The sequence below is a fragment of the Momordica charantia genome (genome assembly GCF_013281855.1).
Source record: "Momordica charantia cultivar OHB3-1 chromosome 4 unlocalized genomic scaffold, Mcharantia_2.0 BLBB01000004.1, whole genome shotgun sequence".
NCBI lineage: Eukaryota > Viridiplantae > Streptophyta > Magnoliopsida > Cucurbitales > Cucurbitaceae > Momordica > Momordica charantia.
The window spans coordinates 17933792-17957858 of NW_028275162.1; the positions used below are offsets into that span (position 1 = coordinate 17933792).

A 24067-nucleotide genomic window follows, 5' to 3' on the forward strand; every position below is an offset into this window, starting at 1 on the left:
TTACACATGTACGGTGGGAAAATTTTTCCGACGAGCTATAAATACCCCAAATCCTTCAGGTCATACCTTACGTTCCCTGAATTCTTGGAGTTCGATCTGAAGGTAGCTCGAACCCTTGGTAGGTCGGTCTCTTCTCTCACTTTCTCTTTCGAACGTAGTTGCCATGTCGTCCTCTTTTAGCAGCAACTTAGGATCCGATGAGGATTTAGCTCGTAGGTTAGAGTCCGAGCTCGAGGAGATAGAAAACTTTAGGTTCTCCGATGACGGGGAGGATAGTGATGCCTCCACCTCGGGTCAGGGTTTGGAATACCCCTCTAGGATACCTGAGCACTACCTCGGATCCCTTCGTAGGGGGTTCGCTATCCCTGAGAACATCCTCCTTAGGATTCCGGAGGAGGGGGAGAGAGCTGACAATCCTCCAGAGGGATGGGTCACTCTCTACTTCAAAATGTTTGAGTACGGCCTCAGACTTCCCCTTCACCCTTTCGTCCAAGAGTTTCTTTTCCGAACTGGGCTGGCTCCGGCTCAAGTGGCCCCCAATGGGTGGGGTGTCATTTTCGCTTTGGCCATCCTTTTTTGGCTACGAGCTCGGGATAGTGAAGAGGCCGAGCTGTTGGACGTAGACCAACTCCTCGCGTGCTTTAGCTAAGAAGCCTGGTCGGTTCTATATGTGCGCAAGGAAAGGCTTTTGTCTTTGTGCAGTTTCAATCCGACCAGTCCCCGAGCTTACGCAAGCCTCCTTCGACACGCTGAAATATTACAAGGAGCGTTTTCCGAGGGGTAGGAAGGTCGGAACCTTGGTGACCGACAAGCTGCTGCTTGAGTCCGGGCTGCTAGATTACAACCCCGCAATTCGTCCCATTGAATCCTCAAGGCCGAACTCCGAACTTGGTATGCCGAGCTTGCTTCCCCCCTTTTTCCTCTAACCTTGTGTTGACCCCTGTTTTTATTTTGCAGCCATGGTTTGCGGATTTGCAAGCAACGTGAAGCGCAAGTCCAAGGGCCGAGCCCATGCTTTTGAGGCCGCCTAGAGTTCGAAACCTGCCACCCCTGCTGTGGTAGGGCCAGCCTCGGAAGATCCAGCCCCAGTGATCGAGCTGGAGTCTTCTGGGGGTCATTCGAGGGAGAAGCGCCCCAGGGATCAGACCGAGGCGGTGGACGTCTCGCCCTTGGGCGAGGAGGTGAGGGAGGAAGTCCCTCTGAAGCGAAGGAGGAAGAAGAAGAAGACCACCTCCCCCTTGGAGGTCGGAGCTCGTGGGGTCTTGCCTGCGAGCTTCGCAGATCGGGTGGACGATCCTGAGGCCAGGATGGGCGGGACGTCCGATGTGACGACACGGTTCAGAGTTGAGCCGTCAAGTTCTGGGGTGAGGGACCAGGTGTCCCGCATTTCGGCCGCAAGTTTGGACCGCTGCCTAAGGAGGGCGTCCAAATTTGTAAGTGATACAGGGTCCGTTCTGCAGAGGACCATCGACTACGCCGCTGAGGTAAGATTGGTGTTTTTGCTCAATTTACCTAACAGGTAGCTTGGTCTAACTTCTTATTTGTACCTTTTCTCAGGCGTTCGTTGCTTCCATTCAATCGGCTCTGGCCGTGAAGGCCGAGCTAGATGGGAGGGAAGTTCTGGCAGCGAGGGCGAAAGAGGAGTTCTCTGCTGCCTTGGAGGCTACTTCCTCCACCATGAAGGATGAGCTGCTGAAGGCTCACTCTGAGGTGGAAATTTTGAAGGCCGAGGTGGAGACCAAGGCCGAGCTGCTGAAGAAGGAAGAAGACAGACGCAAGGCCCAGCTCCGAGCTGCCCATGCTATCACCAACTCCTCAAGGAGAAGGACGACATGCTCCAGGCGCTTGAAGCGAAGGAGGAGGAGCTGAAGCATGCGACTGCCGAGCTGGAGAGGGTGAAGGAGCGTCTCGGCAATGGAGCCCTATTGGAGGAATCGTTTAGGCAACATCCTGACTTCGATGGATTTGCCAAAGACTGCTCTGACGCGGGCTTCAAGTTTCTCATGAAGGGCATTGCTTCCGACATGCCTGACCTTCATATCGATCTCGGTGGTCTGAAGAAGAGGTATGCTGAGCAGTGGGCGTCTGGGCCTAGCGGCACCCCTGGCCCCCAAGCGTTGGTGGATAAGTACGTCAGAGATCTGGACTCTGACTACTCCGACCTCGAACAGGATCAGGTCGGCACCACTCAAGAGGGCGCTCCTCAAGCAGGCTCTTAGGCGACCACCCTTCAAGAGGCTTTTCGCTGTCTTTCTTCTCTTCTCTTTTGTTTTTTGTTTGTAAGTGTCAGGGCAGAGCTGCAAGGTCTATAAGCCTTGGCTCTGCTCTCCATTCAATAAAGAAGCTCCCATTTGTTTTTACTTTGTTGTTGGCAACATCTTTCCTTTCTTTGCTTTTTATTTGAACTGCAGCCAATGTCACCTCGCACCTCTTACTTTTGAGGTCGCGCTTTCAATTAAAATAATTTGAAAGTTTGAATTTGAATCTCTGTCTAGCATTCAATGCATTGCACCAACTCTGGATTTTTTAACATCGCACCCTTAACTTAAAAACGTTGAAAGGCTAAAATCCTAAGTCCGTAGCCGTTCTTCATATCATACATCGTACCCTCAGGTTCAGAGGCTTGATCATTTTGAACTTTTCACATCGTCCCTTTACCTTGAAGGTTTGAATTTTAAGTTCATCAGTGGTTTTGGCATCGCACCTCGTACCCTTAGGTTTTGGAGGATTGAATTTTAACCGACTGCTGGAATGTGATCGCGTGGGAGTCCGTGGCCCCCATTTAATTTCTAGTCGAACTCGGAATCATGAAATTAAATCATCACGTTTATTCCGATCATAATTCTTTTGAAACAGTTTTTACAGATCCATTGAAAACCCTTTTGGCATTTCAAGGATAATAACGCTTCAGGTGCTCCGCGTTCCACTGGTGCGCGAGGACGTCTCCTTTCAGATCGGCCAATACGTACGTCCCAGGTCGGACTATGCCCTTGACCTCAAATGGGCCCTCCCAGGTCGGATCAAGGGCACCCACATGGGTTTGGACCCTCCTTAAGACCAGATGTTCGACCTGAAAGGCCCGAGGTCGAACGCGGGCATTGTAATGTCTGGCCATTCTGCCCTGATATTCCGCCAGGCGTAGCTGGGCCATTGCTCTTCTTTCTTCCAACAAGTCGAGGTTGAGGAGCAGCTCTTCCTCATTTGCCGTAGACTCGTAATGCTCTACTCTGTCAGATGGCATGCCGATCTCAACCGGGACTACAGCTTCGGAGCCGAAGGCCAGGGAGAATGGGGTCTCACCCGTCGATTCTCTTTGGGTGGTCCGGTACGACCATAGAACCTCTGGTAGCTCCTCGGCCCACCTGCCTTTCTTGGAGTTCAGTCTAAGTTTGATGCCTCGCTTGATGATCTTGTTGACTGCCTCCACCTGCCCATTTGCTTGCGGATATGCGGGGGACGAGCTAAGGTGACTTATGCCAAGCTTGCTGCAAAAGTCTTTGAACTTGGAGTTGTCAAACTGCTTCCCATTGTCTGTCACAATGGCCTGCGGTATACCAAAGCGACATATGATATTTGGTCCATACGAAGGACGTGACTCTGGATTCCGTTATGTGGGAGAGCGCCTCGGCCTCGGCCCACTTTGTGAAGTAATCCACAGCAACCATAACGAACTTGGTCTGGCCCTTACCCAAAGGGAAAGGACCAATGATATCTACCCCCCACTGCGCGAATGGCCACGGGGCCGAGATGGGGGTGAGCAGCTCGGGAGGTTGGTGGATTATGGTTCCGTAGCGTTGGCAATTGTCGCAAGTTCTAACGAACTTCTTGGCGTCCTGGCTGAGGGTCGGCCAATAGTATCCTTGTCGGATCACTTTGGCTGACAGCGACCGGGCGCTTGAGTGATTGCCGCACACTCCTTCGTGGATTTCTCTGAGGACGTACAGGCCCTCTTCAGGGGTTAGGCACCTCAATAGAGGCAGGGAAAAGCCGCGTCGGTACAATGCTCCACCTCGGACCACGAACCGAGCGGCTCGCCTTGCCAACTTTCTGCGCTCCTTGGGGTCTTGTGGAGAGTTGCCCCTAATGAAGTCCGCAATCGGGTCCATCCATGAGGACTCTGGAGCGTCGATCTCCATCAGATCTGGCTTTGAGATCGAGGGATTATCTAAGATCTCGACGGGGACCGACCTGGCCAGGTCGGTCTCGTACGTCGATGCTAACTTGGCCAAGGCGTCAGCATTAGAATTTTCTGCTCGGGGAACCCGGCTTACTTCGTAAGTTCGAAACTGGGCGAGGTACGATCTGACCTTGCCCAAATACTTCTCCATTCGGGAGTCTTTGGCTTGGTACTCTTCCTTGATCTGGCTCACAACCAGCTGGGAGTCGCTGAAGACCTTAACACAAGAGGCCCCCAATGCTCTAGCGATTCGCAGGCCGGCAATAAATGCTTCATACTCAGCCTCGTTGTTAGAAGTCCGGAAGCCGAACCGCAAGGCATACTCAAATCGCTCGCCTCCTGGTCCGAGCAAGAGGACTCTGGCCCCGCACCCCTTCTCATTGGAGGATCCGTCGACATAGATTGTCCACGGTAGGTCGGACTCGCTCAGCTCGGAAGGTGGTGTGAGCTCGGCTATGAAATCTGCCGCTGCTTGTCTTTTCAACGCAGTTCTGGGTTCGAACTGGATGTCGTACTCACTTAGCTCCATTGCCCACTTCATCAGGCGTCCAGAAGTTTCTGGCTTATGGAAGATGTTTTTTAGGGGCAAGTTAGTGAGCACCACCACAGTATGGCTTGGAAGTATGGTCTAAGCCGTCAGGCCGAGGTGACTAAAGCAAGAGCCAACTTTTCCATTTGAGGGTATCTGGTCTCGGCTTCGGTCATAGCCTTGCTTGTGTAGTAGACCGGGTTTTGTCGCGCTTCCTCTTGCCTGATTAGGGCCGAGCTGACGGCGCTGTCAGACACTGCTAAGTACAATTGGAGCTTGTCCCCCGGCATGGGCTTGGCGAGCAAAGGTGCCGAACAGAGGTAGCTTTTCAACTGCTGAAATGCTTGCTCGCACTCCGCTGTCCATTCAAACGGCCCTTTCCTCCGTAGAACTTTGAAGAAAGGAAGGCACTTATCTGTCGATCTTAAAACAAACTGGTTCAGGGCCGCAATCCTGCCATTGAGGCACTGAAGCTGCTTCAGCGTCTTAGGTGCCTCCATCTCTAGCACGGCTTTAATCTTTTCGGGGTTGGCCTCGATTCCCTGGTTGTTCACCATGAAGCCAAGGAATTTTCCCGAAGAAACTCCAAAGGCACATTTAGCTGGGTTGAGCTTCATTTGATATGTCCTCAGAACCTCGAAGGCTTCGGTCAGATCGGAGAGATGCGACTTAGACTGCTTGCTCTTGATAAGCATGTCGTCCACATACACTTCCATATTCCGGCCGATCTGCTTGGCGAACATTTTGTTCACCATTCTCTGGTAGGTCGCTCCTGCATTCTTTAACCCGAAGGGCATGACCTTGTAACAGTACAGACCTTGGTCTGTTATGAATGTGGTATGACCTTGATCTGGGACATGCATCTTGATTTGGTTGTACCTAGAGTAGGCGTCCATGAAGGTGAGCAGTTCGTGCCCGGCTGTGGCGTCCACGAGCTGATCAATCCTCGGCAGTGGGAAGCAATCTTTCGGGCATGCCTTATTTAAGTTCGTAAAATCTACGCACATTCTCCACTTTCCGTTAGATTTTTTAACTAATACAACATTGGAGAGCCACTCGGGATACGAAATTTCTCTTATGTATTCAGCTTTCAAAAGTTTGCTAACTTCCTCAACAATTACATCACTCCGCTCCTTGTTTATAGGTCTTCTTTTTTGCTTTACAGGTCGGAATGATGGATCTATGCTGAGGCGATGCGTCATAATTTTCGGGTCAATGCCAGGCATGTCCTCATGGAACCACGCAAAGACATCCGAGTTGGATCTGAGGAAGTGGATTAGCTCCTCTCTGTCGGTGGCCCCCAGCTTGGTTCCTATGCTTACTTGCTTCTCGGGACTAAGCAGAGGAACAAGCTCGAGCTCCTCAGTGGGTGCGGCAAACTCCTTCCTCGACAGGTCGGCCTCGAACTCGAGCGTCCCATCCCTACCGGCGAGAGTTTCGAGGGCGCAGACCGATGAGCCTTTGAGTGCGGAGGCATAACACTCCCTCGAAGCGGTCTGTTCTCCTCGGACCGTGCCCACGCCATTGGGGGTGGAATACTTCAAAATTTGATGAAGTGTCGAGGGAATGGCCCGAAATGAGTGGATGATGGGTCTACCAAAGATGGCGTTATAGGCCGATCTACCGTCAATTACCACGAACTCGGTCATTTGGGTGACCTGAGTTTGGTCCTGCCCAAGTGTGACCGGCAAGTCGATGCAACCCTCTGGGATGACCGATTCTCCAGAGAACCCAACCAGCGGTGTCGGGCTTTTCGTCAATTGCGACCTCGTCCAACCCAGGGCGAGGTAGGTCGGTAAGGACAGGATGTTAGCAGATGCGCCTCCGTCTATCAGCACCCTCCTGACCACCACATGATCAATCAATGGAGCGATCACAAGTGCATCATTGTGGGGCAGGTGGACCTCCTCTAAGTCTATACTGTCGAAGGTGATTGGGCAGGTCGGCCTCTGCTCCCTGATGATGCACACCTCGCGCCTGGCTGCACGAGCTAGCTCCTTTCTTTTATGTCCAGACTGACCCCCGCTTGGCCCTTCGAAAATAGTATTGATGACCGCAGGTCGGTCAGTGCGCCGGGGCGGCGTCCTCGAACGCTTCCACTCTTCCTTTTTCTCTGCCGAGCTGGTCCTAGGCTTTCCCACAAATTTCTTGAAGTAGCCATCTTGAATTAGATCCTCAATTTGGCGCTTCAACTCCCAGCAGTTCGACGTGTTATGGTCGTGCTCCCGATGGAAGCGGCAATACTTGTCCTTGCTGCGCCTTTCCGGGGCTCCCCGAAGCTTCTCAGGACGCTTGAGTAGTTTTTCCATTCCAGACTCCTCGATGTTCGTTAGGATCTCGGAAATTGGAATCATGGTCGGGGTGAAGCGTTCGTAAGGTCGGCTCCTGGTAGGTCCGTTCTCCGCCCTTCGATACTCAGCTCGGCCGCTGGAAAAGGATCCCTTGTCCTTGGACTTGGGATCTGCCTTTTCTATATCTTTTCCACTTCTGCCCCGGTCGATCTTTCGTTCTGGTCGGCCGGTTTTGGTTCGGAGGAGCTCCTGTCCATCGATGACTTTCTTCGCCTTCTGAAGCACCTCGACGAAGGTGGCCGGGGCCTCCTCTCCAAGTTTCACCGTGAGGGCCTCGTCGGCTAGACCGGTGAGAAAATAGCACATGGCCGAGTCATGGGAGCAGTGTGCGACCTTCAACTGCTCCTCCTGGAATCTGGTGACATATTCTCGCAGCGTCTCACCCTCCCTCTGTCTGATGGTGGCGAGATGGGTCGCTGTCTTTTTGTCATAATGCTGAGAAGAGAACTGGGCGAGGAACTCCCTTCTCAGCTGAGAGTAGGTCGAGATCGACCTGGCTGGCAGTCTCCGATACCACAATCGTGCGCTGCCAGTAAGCGCGATCTGAAAGGCGCGGCATTTGATTGCGTCTGATGCCGCTTGGAAATCCATGAGGCCTTCAAAGACCTCAACATAATCCTTGGGGTCCTTCGACCCATCATAAGGCTTCACGGTAGGAGCTTTGAACTTCGGAGGGATCGGTGCTTCCAAAACGTCCGAGGTGAAGGGCGATTCTCCCAAGTCGCCATCGTTCAGTGAACCTTCTTTCTTCTCACATTTGGCCTTTAAGGCCTCCACCTGAGCGTCGAGCTTGCCCCTCAGCTGGTCGAACTCCGCCCTTGTGATCACCCCTGCGGGAGTTGCTGGGTTGTGAGAGGATTCAGCCTGCTGGTTGGAGCTCCTGTGTGAGCGGGATGGTGACTGTCCTTTTCGGAGAGATGAGCCTCTCTTTCTGTTGAGGTGTTCACGAAGGTCTCCTTTCTGGCGAGTGTGTCCCTCGCTCTCATTGTCTTCGGGATGTTCCTCCTCGACTGGGCCGAGGTGGGAACCCCTTTGCTCGCGTATGTCAATGCGCGTCATTCGATTTTCAGATCGGGACCCTGCGCCTGCAGCTAGTATCATCTTGTTATACATTTCCTCCATGGACCGCATTTGTGTGCGCATTGCCTCCATTTCTCTCTGGAGTGCGTCAAAGTTCTCACTTGGTGGAGCCGGGGCTGGACCCCGGGCGCCCTTCTTAGAGGTCCCACCTCGGCCACGGGTGGCCTTGGATGTCCTTGGGTGCGTAGGTGGTAGGACAGGCGCGGTGATTCGTGCCGACCTGTGGAGGGGTTCTGTTGCTAGGCCGTCGTGACCTTGCCCCTCTACCACTGCTGCTTCGACCTCCCTCTGGTGGGCATCGCTGGCAGCTAGAGTCCTTCGATCTGCCGTATTGGTCGAGTTTGCTGGTTGAACCATTTTCGCTCGCGTATTGGTTTAAAAGGATTGGGATGACTTAGATTGTCGTTCCCACAGACGGCGCCAAATGTTTATGCAAGGATATGCACAACAGTGTATTTCAGATTGCAGCTCGAACTCGGCCTCCGGACCGATCTGAATACTTGGGCGGACCTGCACAAAAAGGTGAGCACTCCGACGATCAAGTCAGTATAGGTCAGATTCCCAGTTTAGTTCGAGGTCAGAAATCATCGTACCTGATCGTGGAGTGAAGTCCTCTACTTATGGGTGGTAGCCCCGCTAATCTCGCGACGGTTACACCCGATATCTCGGGACCGTCGGTTACACCCGGTAATCTCGGGACCGACGGTTATACCCGATAATCACGCCGCTGACAGTAGCTCACATTGGCCCCCACCGAGCTTCCCGGTAGGTCGGACCTCGGCCAGGTTCACCTCGGCCCTCATACTTAGTATCTCTCAACGCTAGTGGTGGTGATCTCGGCCGTCCGAGCTGGGCATGACTCATGAGTCATCTTGGAACACCAATAGGGGTCCTCCACGTGTCCAGGGTATTCTTTTACCCAAACACAGACTTAACAAATTTATTTTCTGCACAAACAAACACAAACTTAAGTCATACTTAATAAATACAGTTTTATCAAATATGCTGAAACCTGCAAACCAAAACTTTTCTTTTCTTTTCTTTTAAGAAAAGTTTGTTGGAAATCTTGGATTGGAGAATTTTAAATTCCATCACCATCCAATCAAGTGTTTTGATTTGAGTTCTTGCCACCCACATTTCTTGGATTCTCAATTGGACTTTTCACACATTTTTCTTCTCCAATTGTGCTTTTTTATTAGATTGAATCTAAAACAAACTTTATTTGTCTTTGTTTGTTTGTATTATTATTATTTTTTCTTTGTTGATTTTAACAGGTGGTTAATGAGTGGCTCAGAAATGAACACGGGTTGGAAGACGACAGACAAAATCTTCGTAGAATAAGCTTCCAGAAATTTGACTCGGATGAAGTATTCGCTTTAGAGATAAAAATGTTGATATTGTAATATTTATAAATGATCTCTCCTTCATTTTTTGACTAAAAATGTGCACTTTTACTATAAATCATAATTGAAGTGATATTGGGCTAACTATTCTCATTAATTTATATATGGGCTTCTTGACTAAATTCCATCCCCACAACAGCCTAGCGCAGTTCAAAACTTCAAATTTCAACTACAAGATCTCTCTTCCTCTCTACAAATTAGCCATGTTTTTTTATTTTAATTATGGGAAAACACCAAAGATGAAGGCATCATATTCAATGAAAGAAGAAGAAAGAGCCAAAAGGAAACAGCAAGCATGTGGAAGACAGATTAGGCCATGTTCCTAAGTTTAACTAAATAAATAATCATTTTAATTTTTATGAGAGAGAGAAAAAATGAAAAGAGCCTTTTTTTTTCCCCACCACTTTTGAGGCAAATATTCAAATGTGAATTGGTTGGACATCTCTGAAATCCACCAAGAGTTTTGACCTTCCTAATATTATTAGTAGTTAAACTTTAGAATTATCCATCCATCTACTTTTTGTTAGATCAAAAACTTACTTCAAATTAATTTCTTATTAATGAAACAGGACATTATCGACTCAACTTATTAAGAAGGCACAACTAATAAATATCAATGAAAACTATTAAGTCTATTTGGCACAGCCTTTCCAATTATTATAACAAATAAAAAAAAAACTAAAAAAAATCCACTCAGAATTTTATCAATGTATTGATCATCTTGATCATCTTGCAGCATAGTCCGCTCCTGTATTTCTACTATTTAAAATAATATCACAGGAAGAGAGACAAAATAAAACTTAAGAAAATTGAAAGATGCTAAAACAGCTACCTGGAAATTCAATGACAGAAACAACCGTTCGTGATAAAACTGATTGCCATTCAGCAAAAACACTCTGTATATACACTTCGGAACAGAACCACATGTCATGAAGACATCCCATTACATAGAAATAGAATGATGATCTAACCAACCAAATGCTCTACAAGATAATATCAAATTCTACAAAGAAAACTTTGTCGATCGCGAAGTAATTGCTCTTTGTGATCTATTTTGCTTGTTCAGATTCTTGACTGAAGCTCTCATGAAAGCCAGATCGTTCGGTCTCATCTTAAGCAGCAAAACTAATCCTATTATGTTCGAACATCCTGTACGGTAGTTGTATTTAAGTTAGCACTCTAAAGGTCTGTTTCGGTTTCAAAACTCTCTCGAGGGATTATTTCCTGTTTTGGCAGCAAAACTCAGTTGAGAGGAGTGAAAGGTGATAGTCCCTTGGCATGTTGGCTCTCCATTTCCAGGAGCATTAAGGATTTCTGCCTTTGATACCTGTTCCTTTTTGCAGCAAGGGCTGGAAAGAGTTATCAGAAGGCATAGTACATACATTAGCAGAGAATCCAAGCAAATGATTCGTTGCGTAACATAAATAACGAAAACAAACAAATAAATAAAGTGCTCATCTCGAGAGCGTAATTGTAAACCAAGAAAAGTCTCAATTAGAACTTAGAATATGCATATAGGAGCCTCTAAAGAAAAACTTATCAGCCCCAGCATGAAATAATGCATAAAAAATGCCTCCCAGCTCTCTTACACAGTTCTCATTGGATTCTTCCTTACCTTCTTTTCTCTTCCCCACTCTATATGCTGAAGTCGGCAGGTACAATTGCTTGAAAATAACAAACCCTTAGTCCCCACTCATTATTACGCAACGATTCCCTCTCTCACTCCCTCCCAAAATCAAGTATACTAAACATAATGAGTACGTACAAAACAAGAACAAGAAACTCCTAGATGTTGTCACTTTCAAATCAACTTATTCAACAATTTGTCTTCATTTTTTTAAAACCTTCCATCTCCCAACGTCGCAGTTGTAGCTCAACTCCTCTTTGTGTTGCACAATAAATTTTTTCACTACAATTTCTAATGACCAGCCTGCTATCAAATTACCTTTCATCAATCCTTCTGCCCAAGTGAGAAGTATTCTATGTTTATTCAATATTTAACCCACTTGGGAATTGGGATTTCATTATTTCCACCCATTTCTCTAATTACTTCGCTACCTCCTTAATTAAATTGATATTCCAATACCTCTACCCTACACCTGAAGAATATTCTCTTCCATACCTTCATCTCCAGCCACCCCAATACTCACAGCCCCAGACTCTAGTAACCAGAGCATGAAAATACTCATGAGCCCCACTTTTATTATTTAGCAATCATGTCTTCACACCAAAACTTCCAAAAGTTTGAGTCAGGACAATCTGACTGCTCCTTATGCCCTATTCTTCCCCTTCCCCTCAGATATACAATAACTTGATGGCCATCAGAATCCAAACCGTATCCTGCTAGTTTTTTATGACCCAACTAGCAAGAGAAATACAATCCAGTAGAAGCTCATGCTTAATTTTTTACAGGTAAACTGCACATTTTTACCTTAGTTTCTCTTTTGTAACATTTGAAGAAAAATACTAAGGTAACAAGACAAACATAATGGATAAAAACGAATCGAAGCAACAATTGCTTCCATGTAAAAGCTTAAAGTAATCACATGATTAATATAAATGCAGGATAGCTTTGGATGGGGGTAAATAAAAATGAGGGAGAAATCAAAGGTCTTTCAACCTAATACTTACACATTAATTCAGACGGCAAGCCAAAATCATAATCATTTCTACGTCTCCTGATGCAGCATATGTAGATCACTGCCAGCAGTACACAGAAGACAAACGTGGATGATACACCTATTGCAATTTTACCAGTTTTAGACAGCCTTCCATTTTCCCAAAATATAGGGCATGTTGGTAGGGAGGGCACACCACACAAACCCTTGTTACGGGAGAGACTGAATAAAAATAAAAACAAACAAGTTAAAACACAGAACAGAAAATTAGGAGGTAATAGTTAATACAAGATTACAATGCCCATTGCAAGTTGAGGATTGCTGACAAGCTACAATCAATGCACTCAATATCACATTCAGCCAAGTCACAAGATTCTTGATGAATAAAGCCATCTTACATTCTTTAAATTTTGCAGCAATAATTAGAGAAAAATTGTAAAGAAATAAATGTAGATTTCAAAGATGAGTGCAACATCTAAGGGGTCACTTGTTTCTGGGTTCTCCTAGATACTAAGGGAATCAGATTTACTCATGAATTAAATGTTAGGACTTAAGGGAATGTTTTGAAATATGAGACGAATATACTGGGTCATACATTAAAGTCTACTGAGATACTCATACAAATAAAACGATGTCTATGTTTTGTAGAATTTTCCACCGGAACTTAATCCACCTATATTTTTTTAGGTGTGATTCAAATCAAACCACATGCTAGGATTAAAAGTAAATTAAGAAATGATGCTAAAACCAAAAGTCAATACAAGTGAGTAGTTCTTATCCTACTTGCGCAGCATAGATTCCCTGCCTATAGATATTAGGAAAAGAAAAACATAGAATTAATTAAAATCAAAACTTCTGGTTTAGCAGTTTCAGTATGAAACAATTAAATCGACCAATACCTGTTGGAAGGAGATTTAATCATAACAAACCATGGGTTTGGGAAATATAAACTCAAAGTTAACACACTTAATTCAAGTTCACTAGCATTCATCTAGCAATTATCACAATATTTGTTTTATCTTATATTCATAATTCATTATCTAACAATTATCATAGGTCAAGTCCAGAATTATGCGGTCTAAGAAAGGAAAGTCAAATTAGAGGCTTGTTAGGGACATTTTGTCTCCCAAAACCTGACTCAGTGATCCACAAAACAATCTAGGTTTCCTGAGATCTTAATTATAGTATTTGAAAAGGTTGTTTATTAAAGTGGGAATCTCTAGATTTAATAGGGTCGTCTTTGGAGGCATCTTAATTTCATGGAACTATTGATCTTTCTAGACTGGAAGTGGTTCATGGTTCGTGTATTCTATCCGTTCAATTTTGTAATAAGAATACTCAGTCGGGTGAGGTTATGGGTGTTTATGGTCCCTCTAGGTAAAGAGAGAGGGTTTGTTTTTGGGAGAAGCGAGGAGGGATATTTGGCCTGTGCAATCATAGTTGATGTTTAGTTCAGAATTTTAATGTGACAAATTAACCCTCCAAGAGTCCAATGGTGCCAAATTCACTAGATCTAAGAAGACTCACAATACTTTCATTGATGAGTGCAGCTTGTTGGATCCTCCCCCTTGGGTAAATGGGAGTTTCACGTCAGGCTACCTACACTCCAATGAGGTTTTTAGATTGGACAGGTTCTTAATATCCATATGAGGAGTTGTTTCATGGATTCAGACAGTAAAGATTATTGTTCCATGGCTGGTACTAAAGTGCCTTCATAGAAGGTCGAAACATTTTAGATTCTATTTTGATTGCTAATGAGGCGGTTGAAGATTACAAATCCAGAAAAAAGAGCGGATGGCTGCTAAAGCTTGATTTAGAAAAGGCCTTCGATAAAGTCGATTGGAAATTCCTTGAAGATGTTCTTTTCCAAAAGGAGTTTGGAAAAATATGGGTTTCCTGGATTAACGGTTGTGTGCAAGACACAAAATTTTCTATTTTATTATTGGGCAGCCAAGAGGCAGTATTGTAGCTTCTAAAGGATTAAGGCAAGGTGATCCTCTCTCTCCTTTCCTTTTTCTTTTAGTAAGTGGCATCTTCAGCAGTTTGTTGGATAGTATTCATGCTTGTGGATCTTTTGAAGGATTCTAGGTGGGTTGCCAGGCTTTTCATCTTTCTCACTTTTAGTTTGCTGATGATACGTTGGTGTTTTGTAAGGACGACAATGCTATGATTCTTAATCTAATCAGAACTATCAAAGCTTCTGAATGGCTTTCGGGTCTTTTCGTCAATTGGGACAAATCACCTTTTAAGTGGGGTGAATATTCCAAGCCATCGAGTCCACCAGATTGCTTCTTTGTTAAAATGTCAAGTGGCATCTTTTCCAGTTATGTATCTTGGTTTCCCCTTGGGGAACAATCCAAGGAATTATGATTTTTGGCAGCCGGTTATTGAAAAGGTTGGTAAAAAGTTGGATGGATGGAAGCAATTTAATCTTTCTCGTGGAGGTAGAATGACTTTGTGTAATTCTGCTTGGGCTAATCTTCCAACCTATTGTATGTCCCTCTTTCATATGCCATCAGATATTATTAAGTAGCTTGAGAAATCTAAGAGGGATTCTTTATGGGAAGGTAATTCCATGGGGCAATTGAAGCATTTGGTCAATTGGAAAACTACCTCTCTTTTTCTGGAAGACGGCGAGTAGGTGTTGGTGGTCTTTCAAGAAGGAATGGTGCTCTTGTAGCTAAATGGGGTTGGTGTTTTGCCTGTGAGCCTATGTCTCTATGTCGGCAGGTGGTGGAAAGCATTTACGGTGCTGAGCTTCATGGTTGGTTTACGGATTCAAGGTTGGTTGGTGGTTCTCGTTGTCCGTGGAAATGCGTTTCTAAACAGTGGAGGCGTGTTGAGGTATTTGTATCTTTTAATATTGGTTGCGACAGTAAAGTTTCCCTTTGGCATTTTCTTTGGACTTCTCAAAGTCCATTAAAGGATAGTTTCTCAAAGCTGTTCAACCTTTCCCTCCTTCCAGATGGGTCTGTTTTGAATTTTTGGGACACAGCCACAGATTCTTGGGATATTGTGTTAAGAAGATCTTTAAAGGATGATGAGTTACAGGATTTTGCTGGCCTTTTGAATGAGCTTGGTTCAATTTCAATTACAAATGGTGAGGACCAAAGAATATGGTCTATCAATCCTTCCGGCGTGTTTACAGTAAGTTCTTTGAGCAAATTGAATACATCATCTTCAATGCCTAACAATTTGTTTGCTGCCTTATGGAAATCTAAAAGTCCAAGAAAAGTTAATGTGTTTTCTTGGGTGAGTCTAGTTGGGAAGCGATCATCTTTTCTTTCACTGTTCTTTCGGGAATCAAGGATGGTATTCTTTGTTTGGTCAGTTCAAAGTCGATTGGGTTTTTGACTTTTAGGTTGAAGCCAATTTGGTTCAAATACTCTCCGGATCTTCACACCTATCCTCTACGGCTCGGTTTTTATGGATCAACATTGTAAAGAGCTTTCTTTCGGAATTATAGTTTGAAAGGAACATGCAGATTTTCAAGGGCAAACGAAGATCTTTGATCGATTGTCTCTCTTCAGCCAAGTTCAAGGTCTCCCATCGGTGTTCTTTTGCTGATTCATTTTCCCATTATTCCCTTTCTCTTATTTGTAACAATTGGGATGATTTTATTAGGCAAGAGTAGTTTTTGTTTCCAGCTTCTTTATTTCCCTTGTATTTTATGCTTTCTTTTTTATTTTATATTTTCACTCTCTCGAGCGTTTGTTTCCTTGAACAATTTTTTGCTCCTTTTCATTTCATCAATGAAAAGTTCGTATCTTGTTAAAAAAAAAAAATTGTAATTCTATTAAGCTCGGTAAGCGTGGGACATAATCCTAGAGAACTGGATCTCATTGGTGAAAAGTGCTTAAATGCCTTTCATGCTATAAGAAAATGTGTTTTTCCAATGGTGGCAGACTAATCTAGATTCAATTTGTTTTAAGTGGGATTTCACTCTCCATTTCTATTTTTAAAGCTCATTCTACCATTTGTACTAAATTAGAGAAAATCATGGGGGATTCCTTATGGAACGGGAAGAAGAAGGGGAAGAGCTTGGCTTGGTTCTCTCTTTTTTTCATTCTTGTATATATGTGAATGTTTGAGCTAGCTTGAATGCACCTCAATTGATCTAACAATTGATTAACCCTGCTACGGACTTGTATGGTGCCATTTGGAGAGATAATTTCCCCAAGAAGATCAAATTCTTTCTCTGGGAAACCAGACTTCATGCATTAAATACTCAAGACAAGATCCAAACGAGGATGCCTTACATGAACCTTTCTCCTCACTGGTGTACTCTTTGCAAGCAGCACAGTGAATCAATAGGGCATGTATTCGTCTCTTGCAAATTCTCCACAAGTTCATGGAACAAAATCCTTCCCCTCTTTGGCTGGTCAGTCGCTCTCCCTACAGATATGCCCTGCTTTTGACATCTACCTTTATTGGCCATCCTTTCAAGAATGAGAAAGGATGCATTTGGCAACATTTTATATGGGCTCTTCTATAGACTATATGTACAGAACGAAATCAGAGGATTTTTCAAGCTAAGGAATGCTCTCTTCATAACACTTTAGAATCCATAGCCTTTTTGGTTATTACTTGTTGTAAATGCTCTCCTCTCTTTCATCATTATAGTCTTGCTTCTTTGATCTCTAATTGGAGAGCTTTTCTGTAACCCATTTATGGGTTCTCTCCACTTTTTTGTAATCTTCTCTCCATAGTTTTTGATTATGCAAGATTGGAAAGCTATAATTAGATAGTCTTGAGGGGAGGGTTCTCTCCACCCTCCGCCTTTTGTTTGTCTCCCCGTTTTTTGGATTCTTTATTTGATCATATACATCTTTGTTTCTTATCCAAAAAAAATGTTATTACTTGGTGTAAATGCTCCTCTCTTTCATCATTATAGTTTTGCTTCTTCATCTCTAATTGGAGAGCTTTTTTTAACCTATTTATGGGTTTTCTCCCCTTTTTTGTAATCTTCTCTCCCTACTTCATTCTATCAATGAAATCATTTCGTTTCAAAAAAAAGAAAAAAATTGATCACTAGGTCAATCCATGGGAACTTAGCTATCATTAAGTGAGAGTCGATTATGAAATGTTTGGGTATGGTGACCTAGGGCTTGGGATATTAGGTACCAAAAATTATGCCCTTTTGTCCAAATGATGGTGGCGTTTTTCCTTAGAGCCTCATGCCTAATGCCATAAGATCATTGTGCGCAAGTATGGACACGCTAACAATTGAGATTGTAACAAGGTGAGAATAGCATTTTCAAGAACCCTTCGAAAGGTTTTGATTGTGTTTAGTGTTTTCTGTCCTACATTAAGCTGTCCAAGCTTTCCATTATGGACAGGACCACTATTCGTTTTTAGGGAAGATGAGTGAATGGTAATGCATCTCTTTAGTATCACCTTCCATGTCTTTATAATCTTTCTTCCTGAATAATTTCCTTCTTCTAACCATCTGGGGTGTCTCCTTTTCAACTTCCGTTCTAGGAAGGCTTTCTCTGATAGTAGAATCCTCTGAATTAGCTTCCTTGTTGGCCACATTGCATCAGTTTCTATGGATCTTAGGGTCTTAGAGATGGAAGAGTTTGGACTCTTGAATCTTCATGTGTTTATTCTTTTTTTTTTTCCTATATCCATGAGTGTTCGAGCCTGTGAGGTTTGTAAGTCATTTTTCTGCGATCTTGTCTCGCTTTCCAACCAATTTTTGCTTCCTTTCTTCTTTAAGCTCTTAACAAGTGAAAATCTTGAAGGTGAGATTTTCTTTTGGTTTTTTTTTTTTTTGCTAAAATATATTATGTGCTATAATTTATACTGATAACATTATGTGCTAGATACATTACACATTCTCCTTGTGTAATTTATCACAAAAGTTGATGAATTCTCCTTGTGTAATTTACCATGTGCTAGATACGTTACATTCTCCTCGTACTATAATTTTTTTTTTTATAAGAAACCGAACTTTTCATTGAGAAGAATGAAAACAACTCCTCGTGCTATAATTTATGACAAAAGTACATAATAAAAGGGTTGCTTTCAGCTCTATGGTTGAAGAAGAAAAGGAAAATCATCAGCTACGTGCTTAGTGACTTCCCACTTCATCTCAAAGCATTATGTTTCTTTTGTAAATGGAACGTGGAAAACTTAAAAAATAAGAACCACAAAATTATTTTTTTCCCCCTAGAAACGATGCTTTCAACGAAAAACTAGCAGCCATGACTAAGGAATAAATATACAAGAATGTATAATATTTAAAATATCAACAAAAAGGTAGAAGACAATGAATGAGCACTTCGAAATATATAAATTTAACTTTACATACTCAATGGCTCCACCATGCACACCAATGGAGTAAATTTCTTCAGGCACCCGTCCTTCCAATAAGTTGTCATTTAATAGCCTGGCGAGACAGAGAGGTACTAAGAGAAGTGATAAACCAAACCAAATCAAGAACACCTTGAAGATCATGTATGGAAATGTCCCCTAAGATGCGTATTAAAAATCACATAGTAAAGTTAAAACATTTTTTTAAAAACGCCCTTCCATTATTTGAGGGAGATAACTGATGTATCAGAAAAAGTAAAAGAGGAAGTACCTACTAGAGCTTTAACAATGTATATTGGCAAGAGGGTGAACTGAATACTTACACACGCTGCAGATTTCGAGATGCTAAACTATCCGGTATGGGTCCTGTTAACTGATTATTTGACAAATCCCTGCACAGTCAGACAAATTCTATAGGATAAATAATAACATCGGCAAATGTTACCATGAAGTCCAAATCATTTGGTTACCAGTTCTTATAATGTGAAGAAGATAATCGATTAGCCCTCAAAGTATATATTTTCTGAGGAGAAAATGAAGTTCTATATATATGAAAGATTATTATTTATTGCACATGAACCACATCAGATCAGACGCTGTCAATGCAAACAACTCTGACAAAATGGATGGAAACAAATATTTTAGTCAATTTATAACCAGGAAACTCTTATCAAATGGAGAATTTTACGTGTATATGGGGGAAACGAATAGTAGAAAATAAAATCCTCGATAGATGATGATTTATTGCCATATGGAAGTTCAACATCAATGCTCATTAGAAGTACTAGGAAATTAGACCCAGCTAAAATACAATTGTAGTTTCACAGGTATGTATGAATTATGATAGGACAAAGGTATTTTGAATCCTTGCAATGTTAAATTGATGATTCGAACTTCGAAACCAATAAAATTATCAAAAGACTAAATATATGTTTTAGTCCCTAACGTTTAGGTGGTTTTTAAATTTAGTTCCTATTATATAAAAAGTTTCAATTTAGCCCCTTAAGTTTTAACATTTTTCAATTTAATCCCTCATTATTGGTAAATATTAAAATTGGTTGATGATAAACTTCCATGGTATAATACTTAATGAATTTGGAAAATTCAAGAAAGAAAAGGGTCATATAAGGGAGGAAAGTTTCTAATCCCTCCAAATTCCTAAGAAATTGGTATGAGAATGATGATGTTTTTATACTTTAAATTTCAGTCAATTTACTAAGTATTGTGTCATGTAAGTTTATCTCCAGCTAAATTTTTTAATAACATTTTTCTTTTCTTTTTTTAATTTTTTAAGAGAATCATCAGCTCAAGTTTATCTTCAGCTAATTTTTTAATAAATTTTTTTATTTTTATTTTTTTACTTTTTAAGAGAATCATCAATTCATTTTAACATTCACTATCGATGAGGAATAAATTGAAAAATGTGAAAAATATAAGGGATTGTATTAAATGTTTTAGCACATGAGAAATTAATTTTTTTTAAATGGAAAACCAACAATAAGGGTTAAGTTGAAAAACCACCCAAGTATTAGGGACTAAAAGTCTAAAACATATATTTAGCCTCAACAAAAAAAAAACTTATTCATAAAAGGTTATTTCTGCTAACCTTTTGGCATACAGAACAAAACCCGCGTAAAGATAAAACCCACCTAAAGATAAATATGCCTAGTTCAATCAATTATTCAAAGATACAAACTCCCAAGGGAGTTAAAAGAGAAAAAAGTACAAACCAAAACAAAGTTAATTACAGAAAAGGAAAAGGACTAAAGGGGATTTAGGTTTGTTCTATCCAATCTTGCAACGATATCTCTAATTTAATCTAGTCTATTAAGATTATATTTCATCATTGAGTTGTCTAAGTTTGTTCAGTAATATCAGCTTCTGTGTGCATATCAAAACCAAAAGAATAAACAATACTTATCTCAGAAACGGTTTAATAGAAAACGTTGGACAGGTATATATTATCAAAATTGAAGTAAAGATAAACAACGACAACTAAAAGAGTAAAAGAATACAATCATACTTACAGCCGCGTGAGAGAATTTTCACCTAACCCAGGTGGTATTGTGCCCCCCAACGAGTTAGAACTAAGATTTCTGTAGATTTGGAAAAAGAATATATATATTATTACAAATTAGAATAACAGTTAGAAGGCTAAAGCTTATATGCAAGGACTGATTCATCAGATATATTTTGGCAGGAAAAGAACAAGTGAGGTGAGAACAAGCAGGTTAAATCAGATGTCAAAACTGACTTGCATTTAGCCCTAAATTTATAGACAATTTTCCATCCCAGTAAATTAAGTTGAAAGGTGAGATTAAATATAAATGAGGACTATGAAACAAATACCAGATAGTAGGGTAAATTTAGGATAACGATGTAGCATTAATACGCAAGGGATCACCCATAATGGATATTTATATAAACTTAATCTCCTGTAGGAGAGAAACTTAAATATCAACTGAATCATAAACCACCTGGTGATGAATTTCTTATTCTACCATGTCAAATTTTAGTGTATAATGTCAATGAACTAAAAAGGGAAAAACAATTGTTAGGTGGTATTATAGAAAAAGAAGAAGAAGAATTGATACTTACAGGCTTACCAAGTTTGTCAAAAGAGTAATTTTGTCGCTGATATACCCTTTCAGCCCTTGACTTCCAAGATCGCTGAAATGATAAATGATTTAAAAATGAAAATCTTATGGCATGAAGATAAATCATTGAATGAGGGACAGAAATCAACAACCTCTTCCTTTCGGAGGACGGACAAAGACTTGCAAAAATGAAACAATGGGCTTGAAGTACCATTAGTTTCAAGAATGGGTTTGGTACTGCCCTTTTAAGAATGTGAAATACTTCCCTTTTAGCTAATTGGAAGTCTTTTATGTAATCCTAGGGCTTTTGTAATTTTTTAATTTCATAAGTCAATAAAATTGTTTCTTTCACCAAAAAAAAAAGAATTTGAAAAACTGAAATTTTTTGCATTGAAAGATGCTTTCCTACTTTTCCTCAACTGGATAGAATCCAATTATAAGGTGATCTCTCGAGAACTGTTCAGTCAACACAGAAATTCACCAAATAATATACTTTCACTATGTTCAGTTCATTTGCATTTTACCACTTCAAGTTTTTTCTTTATTTTTTTTTTCATTTTAATGAAAATGCTATGTTTCTTACTGGAACACTAAAATTCAACCTTCAAGATCTTGAGTGCATTGAGACACTTGCTAATAAAGAAATAGATACTTTATTAAGATTTTTGAATGATGCTTACATTTGAAATATAACGAGGGCGGTTCCATTCTTGTTGGGACGACATGTAATTCCCTCCCAAGCATCCCAGTTTGTAGGAGCACAAGGATCGCCATTCCAACCCATTCTACCGGGCACACGGAGTGACTCTTTCAATGCTCTCATTGCAAACACTACAATCATCCAAAAATAAATGTGTGTCTAAAATTGTTAAGGATTCCCTTCAAAAGGATTTGTCAGTGTTCATATTCAAGTTCTGTTCGATATACTTTCCAATCTAAGTAACATCATGCCCAATTCCCATTTGACTTAAACAGTTCTGTTTTGCACACAACCAACGTTTCACTGTTTGTTCAATCGTTTTGTGGTAAAATATCGAAGTAAATGGGATGGAACTTAACAAAGATTTCTCATGTGCTAAAAGATTTCCCAAATCCAATCCTAAAGAAATACCAAAAGGCCCACAGTTTAACTTCTTACTAAACTTCATAACAAATAACAAAAAAAAAACATGCTCATAAGTTCTCCACTGAAAGAGGTCATTTACAAATCCATCCCACAGGAGAAAAGATTCCTTTACAAATCCATGAAAACAACAAAAACCAATAGCCCAAAATTGAAGCATATAATGAATGGTCTTATGACTAATGAGACGCACATACATACCTTGATCTGGCACAGTGGAAAGATCTCTAGGAACTAACGCGTAATTCTCGAGCCCACTGAGTAGCGGCGAGCCAACCACCCCCACAAGCTTCACAGTCAATGACAAGCTACTCAAATTCTTCACTGTATAAGACCATGAATAGGCTGCGAAGCTTCCCACCTTCGCGAAGATATCCACCCTCGTCGCATTATTGCCATTAATGAACACATCGAACATTCTCTGCCCTGCCTTCTTCACGCTCGAATCAATCTCCGCAAAATGCAACCAAACCAAGTAGTCCAATTTGGCGTCCACCGGCAATTCGTACTCAAGTACGCCATTTCCCCCAATTGTCACTGCCTTCTGATACAATTTCACCGGAAAATAATTCGGCTGCTGCTCGGCCCCACTTACCGAGTTTGTCGTCGATAAAACCCTGACCGATTGTTTCAAACTGGGCTTTATGAATGCCGAATCAGGCTGCCACGAGCGGCCGAAAAGGTCTGTATCATTGCTGAACCCAGGGCCCCATTGCTCAGAACCGCAAGTAAACCTCCCGTAGTTAACAAGAATGAAATTGTCTCCAATGGCGGTCGAGTTATACGACATGGGATCGACCTGAACAAGCTGAAATGACCCAATAACCGGCGAATCGGTGGCGAGGCTGTAGAAGCAAAAATCAGCCTCCCCGTCTCGAACGAAGGCGAAGAGATCGGAGTAAGCGCCATGGCGAGCGAAGTCCTCGGACCAAGGGGACCGCCAGCTGAAGACGAGGGTGCCCTCAATGGAGGCGTCGAAGGATGGAGGGTGAGACTTACCATCGTAATTGTCGTACACAGTGAATGTGCGGAAGTAGTATCGGCCATTGGGTAAATTAGGTATAATGTAGCAGTTCTTCTTGCCGGAGGAAAGAGAGAAGAATCTGAGATTCTTCTCTTGTGGGTGCCGGAAGATGAGCGGCTCCGAGACAATAGCGGCGGTGCCGCCGGTGTAGAAACGGTCGGAGAGCCACGTGGTGCCAAATGGGTCGGTGGAGTTGCTAAGGCCGCCGCAATCTATGTGGTAAGAGATGCCTGAAAAGTGAAAACAAAACCAAATCAATCAGAGTCAGTGGGAGCTGGAGAAGAAGCTGAAACAGTGGAGAAAAAGCAATGAAATGGAGCTTACTGAAGGGATAAGGAGCAGAAATGGAAGAGGGGATAAAGAGGAAGAAGAGAGAGAGGAGAAAGAAGGTCATATTTGTGTGATGGGTGCTTGGGAAGTGGAGAGAATTCAGAATTGAGACATGGGGAAGAAGAAGAAGAAAGTAAAAGGAGAGAGAAGGGAAGTGGGGAATGGAGGCGAGATTGGTGGAAAGAAAGAAGAGAGAGTGCTGAATCTAGTAAAGCACTCAGCAGTAGAAAGTGGAAGAAATTATGGGTGAACTTTGAGATTCCAATTCCAATCCAAATAGGTCTCTCCTCTCTCTTGCTTGTCAACTTTTCTTCAATATTGGGAACCAAATCTATTCTCTGCTTTAATCATGTCAAATCACTTGGAGAATGGTGTAAGATTTAAAAAATGTTTCACAGACTTCCATTGTTTGTAGGAATGTAAAAGAAATTCAGTTCTAATCCAACATCACTGGTGCAATTATGTTTGAACTAAAATTAGATTTTGGAACAACTTATGGTTGAATTATTTCGAGGCAAAG

At 42.3% G+C, this 24067-nt stretch overlaps 1 protein-coding gene across 1 annotated transcript; it reads right to left on the minus strand.

Annotated features, from left to right (window-relative positions):
- Positions 1-10403: 10403 nt before the first annotated feature.
- LOC111022342 (Di-glucose binding protein with Leucine-rich repeat domain-containing protein) lies at positions 10404-23772 on the minus strand. The gene is made up of 9 exons (XM_022299507.2): positions 23542-23772; positions 22395-23447; positions 21751-21901; positions 21072-21143; positions 20501-20569; positions 18797-18865; positions 18472-18549; positions 12172-12380; positions 10404-10889 (listed from the first exon to the last, which is right to left on the minus strand). Exons 1-9 carry the CDS (start codon positions 23609-23611, stop codon positions 10783-10785), a joined length of 1878 nt encoding a protein of 625 aa, XP_022155199.1. The 5' UTR covers positions 23612-23772; the 3' UTR covers positions 10404-10782.
- Between the last annotated feature and the right edge of the window lie 295 nt (positions 23773-24067).